This window comes from Vipera berus (assembly GCF_964194415.1).
Source record: "Vipera berus genome assembly, chromosome: 3".
Lineage (NCBI taxonomy): Eukaryota > Metazoa > Chordata > Lepidosauria > Squamata > Viperidae > Vipera > Vipera berus.
The window spans coordinates 118,113,635-118,123,566 of record NC_138204.1 but is presented as its reverse complement, the minus strand read 5'-3'; the positions used below and the strand labels follow the sequence as shown (position 1 = coordinate 118,123,566).

Sequence of the window (9,932 nt, the reverse complement as noted above, 5' to 3'; positions counted from 1 at the left end):
TTGCTGGTAATCCAGAACTGTTTCCTGCCTTCCTGGGACAATGCCAGCTTTATATCAGCGTGAGAGCAGCTGATTTCCCCACTGACCGAGATAAGGTGGGATTCGTGTTGAGCCTTCTGTCGGGAGATGCAGCTCGTTGGGGCACGCCTCTGTTGGCACAGCCTAGCCCTTTGTTGGATAACTTTGGGGGGTTTTGTGACCATATGCGCCTCATGTACGAGGACCCGATTAAGGCGCAGACCGCCACCCGACGTCTGAAAGCTTTGAGGCAGGGTCAGCGCCCCCTACAGGCCTATATCAGCGATTTCCGGCTGCTTAGCCAGGATTCCGCCTGGAATGAGGCTGCGCTCGTGGATGCCTTTCAGGATGGCTTGTCAGAGGAGATGTTGGATGAGCTGGCCCGCGTGGACATTCCCTCAGACCTGAATGGGCTGATCCATCTTTGTCTGCGGATCGATGCCCGGCTGCAGCAGCGTAAGAGTCGCCGTGCCACCCCACAGACCCCTGCCGCCCCTGTTGTGCGTGAGCCCCCAGTCCAGAGGGAGGAGCCAATGGAGCTGGGTGCCGCCAGGTCCCGTCTATCGGTGACGGAAATGGACAGACGACGATCGGAGGGGTTGTGTTTTTACTGTGGGGACCCTGGACATTTGGCTGCTTCTTGCCCGAAGAAGCGTCAGCGGGCGTCAGTGACCAAGCCTGCCCCGAGAAAGTCCCCTGCTTGGCTATCGGGAAACGGCCCGAGCCCGATCTAGACGGTGTGAAAGATCGGGCGACCCACAACGATCACGCCGAGCGACGCCGTTCCGACGGTGCCTGTGAACCTCCACGGCATTTGATTTTGGAGGCACGACTGATCCTTCCTGGCAAGCCAGAGGGGATTCCGGTCCATGCCTTAATTGACTCTGGGGCTACCACTAACTTTATGGACTCGGCCTTCGTGGCCAAATGGGCTGTTCCCCAGTGTCCGGTGGATCCGCCCATGCTTGTGGAGACCATCGATGGTCGAGTGCTCCTGTCCGGGCCTATCACGGCCGCCACGCAACCCGTGTGTATGGCCATCAGTACCCATGTGGAGGCCATTCAGTTTTACGTCACTTCGGATCTGCACTTCCCCGTGGTCTTGGGACTGGCGTGGCTCCGGGCGCATGATCCACAGATCTATTGGTCTCAGAACTTGGTCACCTTCCCAAGTTTGCAGTGCGTGGACCACACCCGCCATATCTGTGCCGGCCAGGTGGAGGGTTCCCCAGGGGTTTCCTTGCCTCCCGAACTGTCCGACTTTGCTGACGTGTTCAGCGAGTCAGAGGCGGACCAATTACCCCCGCACAGGCCCTACGACTGCTCCATTGACCTAGTCCCTGATGCGCCTCTCCCAGTGGGGCGTTTGTACTCCATGTCGGAGCCCGAGTTGGCTGCATTGCGGGACTTCCTGACAAAGAACTTGGCTCGTGGATTCATCCGGCCCTCGTCCTCGCCAGTGTCTGCGCCCGTGCTCTTCGTCAAAAAGAAGTCGGGCGAGTTACGGCTTTGCTGTGACTACCGGAAACTCAATGCCATCACGGTGCGTAACCGCTACCCGCTGCCCCTCATCCCCGAGCTCTTGGACCGACTCCGGGAGGCTAAGATCTTCACGAAACTGGACCTGCGTGGAGCTTACAACCTCGTCAGGGTTCGGCCGGGTGATGAGTGGAAGACGGCGTTTGGTACTCGCTATGGACATTTCGAGTACACGGTGATGCCGTTTGGCCTGACCAACGCCCCCGCTGTGTTTCAGCATTTTATGAACGACATCTTTCGGGATCTGTTGGACCAGTTTGTTGTGATTTACCTGGACGACATCCTGATTTACTCCCCGTCGCGTGAAGTGCATCATCAGCATCTCCGTCAGGTCCTGCAGCGCCTCCGGAAACATCGGCTGTTTGCCAAGTTGGAGAAGTGCCAGTTCTACCAGGTGACCATTGATTTCTTGGGCCACCGCATTTCTCCTGAGGGCATCGCCATGGATCCAAGTAAAGTTGAGTCGTTGCAGAGTTGGCAACCCCCGCGTCGCGTGAAGGATGTTCAGCGACTTCTTGGATTTGCCAACTACTATCGGACATTCATCCCTGGCTTTGCTGCCTTGACAGCCCCCCTCACCCGGCTCCTGCAGAAGAAGACTCGGTTCCAGTGGAACGCCCCCGAACAACAGGCGTTCCAAGCTTTGAAGGACGCCTTCATGAAGGAGCCCATCTTGAAGCATCCTGACCCGCAACGGCCGTTTGTCGTGGAGGCGGACGCCTCCGACATTGCCATTGGGGCCGTGTTACTCCAGGCAACGACGCCCAGCGGTACCCTTTTCCCTTGCGCGTATCACTCTCGGAAATTGAACCCCTCGGAGCGCAACTATACCATCTGGGAGAAGGAGCTGCTGGCCATCAAGGCGGCGTTCGAGGCTTGGAGGCATCATCTGGAGGGGGCGCGGCATCAAATCGAGGTCCGGACGGACCACAAGAATCTGGAAAGCCTGCAGACCGCTCGGAATTTGAACCAACGCCAGATCCGGTGGTCCCTCTTCTTTGCGAGGTTTGACTTCCGGGTGCGGTACATACCAGAGAGCGGATGCTCTGTCCAGGAAGCCCGAGTACACCCGAGTGGAAGACAAGCTTCCGCCCAGGACAGTGATCCCCGTCGAGTCTTTTGCTGCGGTGCGGGAGCCGGTGGATATACGGGCTCGGATCCGGGAGGCGCAGCAGCAGGAGGCGTGGGTGGCTCAGCGGAAGGAAGAGGTGGGGCCAGATTCGCCTTGGTCGGTCACGGATGGACTCCTGTATTATCGTGACCGGCTCTATGTTCCAGGAGGGCCACTCAGGGGACTCGTCCTCAGCCAGTGTCATGATAACCCGGCTGCGGGGCATTTTGGCCTGTTCAAGACTCTGAACCTGGTCTCCCGTACCTTCTGGTGGCCCCGAGTCCGACACGATGTCCAGTCTTATGTCACCTCCTGCATCCCATGCAGGCAGGCCAAGTCAGCGACAGGGGCCCCGCCTGGTTTACTGCAGCCTTTGCCAACACCCAAGAGACCCTGGGGGGCTGTGTCCATGGACTTTCTGACGGATCTACCCCCATCCTCCGGCTTCACGACAGTGTTTGTGGTGGTGGACATGTTGACCAAGATGGCGCACTTCATCCCCTGTCGCGGCTTACCGTCAGCTCGCGCCACTAGTCGCATGTTCATCCAACAGGTGTTCCGGCTGCACGGCCTTCCCGATAGAGTCGTCTCCGATAGGGGGGCCCAGTTTACAGCCCGCTTCTGGCAGGAGTTGATGCGGGCGTTGGACATTAAGGTTTGCCTCTCGTCCGCGCATCATCCTCAGACCGACGGGGGTACCGAGAAGGTCATCGGCATTTTAGAGCAGTATCTGCGCTGCTACGTTAACCTGCAGCAGGACAATTGGGTGGACTACTTGGCCATAGCCGAGTTTGCCTTTAACAACTCGCAGCACACCTCCACGCAGATGACACCGTTCTTGGCCAACGTGGGTTATCACCCCCGGTTTTTCCCCCTTTCTCCCGTGGACTCACCGGAGCCGGCAGCGAACGAATTCATGGCAGAGTTACAGGCAATCCATCGGTTGGTGCGACGGCAGCTGGAGAAGGCCAAGGCCGACTACAAGAGGTTCGCCGATCGGTCGAGAAGGGATACGCCTCCACTATCGGTGGGGGATCGGGTCTGGCTGTCCACCAGGAACCTGCCATCCACTCGGCCGGCGAGGAAGCTGGACCACCGTTACCTTGGACCGTTCCCAGTCGAGGCCGTCATCAACCCGGTCGCCTATCGTTTAACTCTGCCACGTTCCCTGCGCGTGCACCCCGTCTTCCATCGGTCCTTGCTGGTCCCCGAACGACCGGCCTGTCCACTTCGCCAGGCGGAACCTCCACCATCAGGAACTCGTGATGGAGACAGCACCCCCGAGTACGAGGTCGCCAGCATCAGGGATTCCCGCTGGCTGAAAGGTCGCTTCCAGTACCTGATCGAGTGGAAAGGGTACGGGCCGGAGGACTTCACATGGGAAGACGCGACCGCCGTTCATGCCCCTGCGTTGGTGACTGCTTTTCACGAACAGTTCCCATCCCGACCGCATCCGGATCGGCAGACCCGGGGGAAGGGCCCTGCGGTGCGGGATAGTGTTGTGACTCAGGGCCAGCCTGTGGGTCCGACAGCCGGCTCCGATGTATCGGAGGACTCAGATGTGGGGGAGGAGGGAAACGAACCGGCTGATGATGATGATTTGGAGGCTTTGCAGAGCCCTCAGCCGGGGACCTCTTCTCAGCTGTGTGAGCCCGAGAGTGCGGAAGATGATGACCCACAGCTGGCCCTGTTCAAGGACGCCCGACGCAGGAGGCAGACGAGCAGGGACAAACAAAGAAAGACTATGGGACTCCTCGGGAGGAGGCACAGGGAGACCACGCCCTGAGCTCTCTATAAAAGAAGTGTTTGGGGAGGGGCTGGTTGCTGAAAGCAACCTTTTCCGCTTGAGAAGACAAGCTCTTGTGTTTTTGTTAACTGCATAATTAAATCTTGGCAGAAGCCTTTTAGCCTTGGACGCTTTCCAGACTCTTCTTTTGATTAGGGGTGCGAGAAGAGGGCTGGTTCAGAACAGATTGTGGCAACACTGCTGCCGGCACAATACTAGTGGCGCTGCCACCACCCGCACAACACTCCCGGCAATGGTGACACCAGGAGGGGTGGCCAAGAGGCTATGGCCTGATAGTGGGCAACAGCCAATAGGTTGGGGACCTCTGGTATAGGTTCTCCTGCTTCAGCAGGGGGCTGGACTAGAAGGCCTCCATGGTCCCTTCCAGCTCTGTTGTTGTTGTTAGTTGCGAAGTCGTGTCCGACCCATCGCGACCCTATGGACAACGTTCCTCCAGGCCTTCCTGTCCTCTACCATCTTCTGCAGTCCATTTAAGCTCACGCCTACTGCTTCAGTGACTCCATCCAGCCACCTCATTCTCTGTCGTCCCCTTCTTCTATTGCCCTCAATCTTTCCCAGCATTAGGCTCTTCTCCAGTGAGTCCTTCCTTCTCATTAGGTGGCCAAAGTATTTGAGTTTTAGCTTCAGGATCTGGCCTTCTAAAGAGCAGTCAGGGTTGATCTCCTCTAGGACTGACCGGTTTGATCGCCTTGCAGTCCAAAGGACTCGCAGGAGTCTTCTCCAGCACCATAGTTCAAAGGCTTCAATTCTTTGGCGCTCAGCCTTTCTTATGGTCCAACTTTCACTGCCATACATTGCAACTGGGAAGACCATAGCCTTGACTATACGCACTTTTGTTGACAGGGTGATGTCTCTGCTTTTTAGTGTGCTGTCTAGATTTGCCATGGCTTTCCTCCAGAGGAGCAAGCGTCTTTTAATTTCTTGGCTACAGTCCCATCTGCAGTGATCTTGGAGCCCAGGAAAATAAAATCTGTCACTACCTCCATTTCTTCCCCATCTATTTGCCAGGAATTGAGAGGGCCAGATGCCATGATCTTGGTTTTCTTAATGTTTAGTTTCAACCCAAGTTTTGCACTCTCCTTCTTCACTCGCAACAAGAGGCTCTTTAGTTCCTCTTCACTTTCTGCCATTAGAGTGGTATCATCTGCATATCTTAGGTTGTTGATGTTTCTTCCGGCAATCTTAATTCCAACTTTTGATTCATCCAGCCCTGCCTTTCTCATGATGTGCTCTGCATATAAGTTAAATAGGCAAGGCGACAGTATACAGCCTTGCCGGACTCCTTTCCCAATTTTGAACCAATCAGTGGTTCTGTGTCCAGTTCTCACTGTTGCTTCTTGGTCCGCATATAGGTTTCTCAAGAGACAAATAAGATGGTCTGGTACGCCCATCTCTTTAAGGACCTGCCACAGTTTGTTATGATCCACACAATCAAAGGCTTTAGCATAGTCAATGAAGCAGAAGTAGATGTTTTTCTGGAACTCTCTAGCTTTCTCCATGATCCAGCATATGTTAGCAATTTGTTCTCTAGTTTCTCTGCCTCTTCGAAATCCTGCCTGTACTTCTGGTAGTTCTCGATCCACATACTGCTGCAGTCTAGCTTGTAGAATTTTAAGCATAACTTTACTAGCATGTGAAATGAGTGCAATGGTGCGATAGTTTGAACATTCTTTGGCACTGCCTTTCTTTGGAATTGGAATGTAAACTGATCTTTTCCAATCCTGTGCCCACTGTTGAGTTTTCCAAATTTGCTGGCAAATTGAGTTAGCACTTTTACTGCCTCGTCTTTTAAGATTTTGAATAGCTCAGCTGGAATACTGTCACCTCCACTAGCTTTGTTGTTGCTCAGCTTTTCTAAGGCCCACTTCACTTCACATTCTAGGATGTCTGGCTCGAGGTCAGTGACCACCTCATTGTGATTATCAGGGATGTTAAGCTCATTCTTGTATAGTTCTTCTGTGTAATTTTGCCACCTCTTCTTAATCTCTTCTGCCTCTGTTAGGTCCCTGCCATTTTGGTCCTTTATCATGCCCATTTTTGCATTAAACGTTCCTTTCATCTCTCCAATTTTCTTGAAAAGATCTCTGGTCCTCCCTATTCTATTGTTTTCTTCTATTTCTTTGCATTGTTCATTTAAGAAGGCATTCTTATCTCTTCTAGCTATTCTTTGGAATTCTGCATTTAATTGGGCATATCTTTCTTTTTCTCCCTTGCCTTTCGCTTCCCTCCTTTCCTCAGCTATTTGCAAAGCTTCCTCAGACAGCCATTTTGCTTTCTTGCATTTCTTTTTCTTTGGGATGATTTTGGTTGCTACCTGTTGTACAATGTTGCAAACCTCTGTCCATAGTTCTTCAGGCACTCTGTCTATCAGATCTAATTCCTTAAATCTATTTGTCACCTCTACTGTATATTCAACAGGGATATGATTTAATTCATACCTGACTGGCCTAGCGCTTTTCCCTACTTTCTTTAATTTAAGCCTAAACTTTGCAACAAGAAGCTCATGGTCTGAGCCACAGTCAGCTCCTGGTCTTGTTTTTACTGACTGTATAGAGCTTCTCCATCTTTGGCTGCAGAGCATATAGTCAATCTGATTTCTGTGTTGACCGTCTGGTGATGTCCATGTGTAGAGCCGTCTCTTGGGTTGTTGGAAAAAAAGAGTGTTTGCTATGACCATCGTATTCTCTTGACAAAATTCTATCAGTCTGTGCCCTGCTTCATTTTGTACTCCAAGGCCAAACTTGCCTGTTATTCCGGTTATCTTTTGGCTTCCTACTTTAGCATTCCAATCCCCCATGACGATAAGGACATCATTTTTTGGTGTTAGTTCTATAAGGTGCAGTAGGGCTTCATAGAACCGGTCAATTTCATCCTCTTCAGCACCGGTGGTTGGGGCATAGACTTGGACTACTGTGATATTGAATGGTTTGCCTTGGATTCGAACTGAGATCATTCTGTCATTTTGAGGATTGTATCCCAGTATTGCTTTTCCTACTCTTTTATTGACTATGAAGGCTACTCCATTTCTTCTGAGGGATTCTTGCCCGCAGTAGTATACCTGATGGTCATCTGAATTAAATTCACCCATTCCTGTCCATTTTAGTTCGCTGATACCTAAGATGTCAATGTTTAGTCTTGTCATCTCTTGTTTGACCACGTCCAGCTTTCCTTGATTCATGGATCTTACATTCCAGGTTCCTACGGAGAAAAAATCTTTACAGCATCGGACTTTCCTTTCACCACCAGACACATCCACAGCTGAGCGTCCTTTCGGCTTTGGCCCAGTCGCTTCATTCTTTCTGGCACTACTAGTACTAGCCCTCTGCTCTTCCCCAGTAGCATATTGGATGCCTTCGGACCTGAGGGGCTCATCTTCCAGCATCATATCGTTTTGCCTTTTGGTACTGTCCATAGGGTTTTCATGGCAAAGATACTGGAGTGGTTTGCCATTTCCTTCTCCAGTGGATCACATTTTGTCAGAACTCTCTGCTATGACCTTTCCGTCTTGGGTGGCCCTGCACGGCATAGCTCATAGCTTCATTGAATTACGCAAGCCCCTTCGCCACGACAAGGCAGTAATCCATGAAGGGGATTCCAGCTCTATTCTATTCTAAATCTAACCATCCACTCAGAAGTAAAACCTGTTCTTAACTTGTTGAAATTAAGTTGTTGAGCACTGGCCCCTAGCGTCAGAAACGACTAGCACGCATGTGTGGGGGAACCTTTACCTTTTATATTAACACATATAATGGTTTGTTTGGTTTGGACCACATTTAATATATTTTGTGAAGCAGTCCTAGCGCTCTTCCACCTGACACTGCTGGCCGCTGCCGCCGCCTGCCAGCCTGCCGCCTCAGCCATGATCATCTACCGTGACTTCAGCCAAGATGAGATGTTCTCGGATATCTACAAAATCACAGAAGTTGCCAACGGCCTCTGCCTGGAAGTGGAAGGGAAGATGGTCAGCCAGAAAGAGGGCGAAATTGATGACGCTCTGATTGGTGGAAATGCCTTTGCCGAAGGCCCCGAGGGAGACGGCACGGAGGCCACGGTCATCACCGGGGTTGACATTTTCATGAATCACCACCTTCAGGAAACCTCTTTCACCAAGGAGAGTTACAAAAAGTACATCAAGGACTACATGAAATCAATCAAAGCCAGACTTGAGGAGACCAAGCCAGAGAGAGTAAAGCCTTTTATGACAGGGGCAGCTGAACAAGTCAAGCACATCCAGGGAAACTTCAAAAATTATCAGTTTTTTGTAGGAGGGAACATGAATCCAGATGGCATGGTGGGGCTACTGGACTTCCGCAAAGATGGCGTGACCCCCTATATGATTTTCTTTAAGGATGGATTAGAGATGGAGAAATGCTAACGAGACATATGTGGTTATTTATTTATTTATTTATTTATTTATGTATTTATTTATTTATTTATTTATTTATTTATTTGATTTGTATACTGCCCTTCTCCCGAAGGACTCAGGGGGGTGAACAGGGACATAAATATCAAAATGCCCAAATACAGAAATTGAAAATAAATTAAACCCTAGTGCCCAAATGCAGAAGATAAATTACATTAAAACAATAATTAAAACAAAACCCATCAGACCAGGCCGGATTGTTCAAACAGATGGGTTTTTAGGTCACGTCAGAAGGAGCGAAGGTCGGGAGCCATCCGGAGCTCAACCGGTAAATGGTTCCACAGGTCAGGCGCAGCCACAGAGAACGCCCTCCCCCTGGGGGCCACCAAACGGCATTCTCCGAACGGCGGCACCCTGAGGAGGCCCTCTCTGTGGGAGCGTACTGGGCGGAGGGAAGTTGATGCTGGTCACAGGTGTTCCCTAAGGTTAGATGTATCACAGCTCTATGCTTGACTAAATAGATGTGACAGACAGATGAACTCATGGTTTGGCATTTTCCATTTCCTTGTTCTTTTCTAACTAATACACACGTTTTCTTTATGCCTCACTTTTATGTCCTGCCTTCACTTTATGTCCTGTCTCACTTTATGTCCTGCCTCAGCAAGAAGTAATACCATGAGTTCCTCTGCAAAAGGAAAATTGTGTTTGTGGGAAATAAAGTTGGGTGCTGCTGGGTTCTGAAGTTGGATGAGAGGCCAAATCCTGCAAGTTCCTTGGGTAGTTGGATGGAAAAGCAGGCCTCATCCTACAGGTTGCAGCTACCTCCGTATACACTGGTTGCTTTTGCTGACCGGCTTTAGGCTCTCTTGCATGGCTGAGTGGCTGGTTTGGGAGCAAGCCAAAGCCAAGTTCATCCACAGGGGGACCCAAGTCACCCCCACCTAAATCAAGGGAGTTGCCCACTCTCTCTCCTCTTTGCTGGCAGTTTCCTTGGCTGGAGAGGAGATACTTTCAGTGGGTCCTTTGGGGAGGGGTGGAATTTCAAGGGGACTTTCTGATGGTGTGTGTGTGTGTTTTGACAGTAGGGGCAGGGG

The 9,932-nt window shown here is 51.4% G+C and overlaps 1 protein-coding gene across 1 annotated transcript; it reads left to right on the top strand.

Moving 5' to 3' along the window:
• Positions 1 to 8,305: 8,305 nt before the first annotated feature.
• Positions 8,306 to 8,955, top strand: LOC308665820 (translationally-controlled tumor protein homolog). The gene has a single exon (XM_081324077.1). The coding sequence runs from the start codon at positions 8,335 to 8,337 to the stop codon at positions 8,848 to 8,850; it is 516 nt and encodes a 171-aa protein (XP_081180203.1). The 5' UTR covers positions 8,306 to 8,334; the 3' UTR covers positions 8,851 to 8,955.
• Positions 8,956 to 9,932: the final 977 nt, after the last annotated feature.

What these genes read in the sequence shown, in the direction of transcription:
- LOC308665820 (XM_081324077.1), top strand. Translation starts at nt 8,335, where the DNA reads ATGATCATCTACCGTGACTTCAGCCAAGATGAGATGTTCTCGGATATC.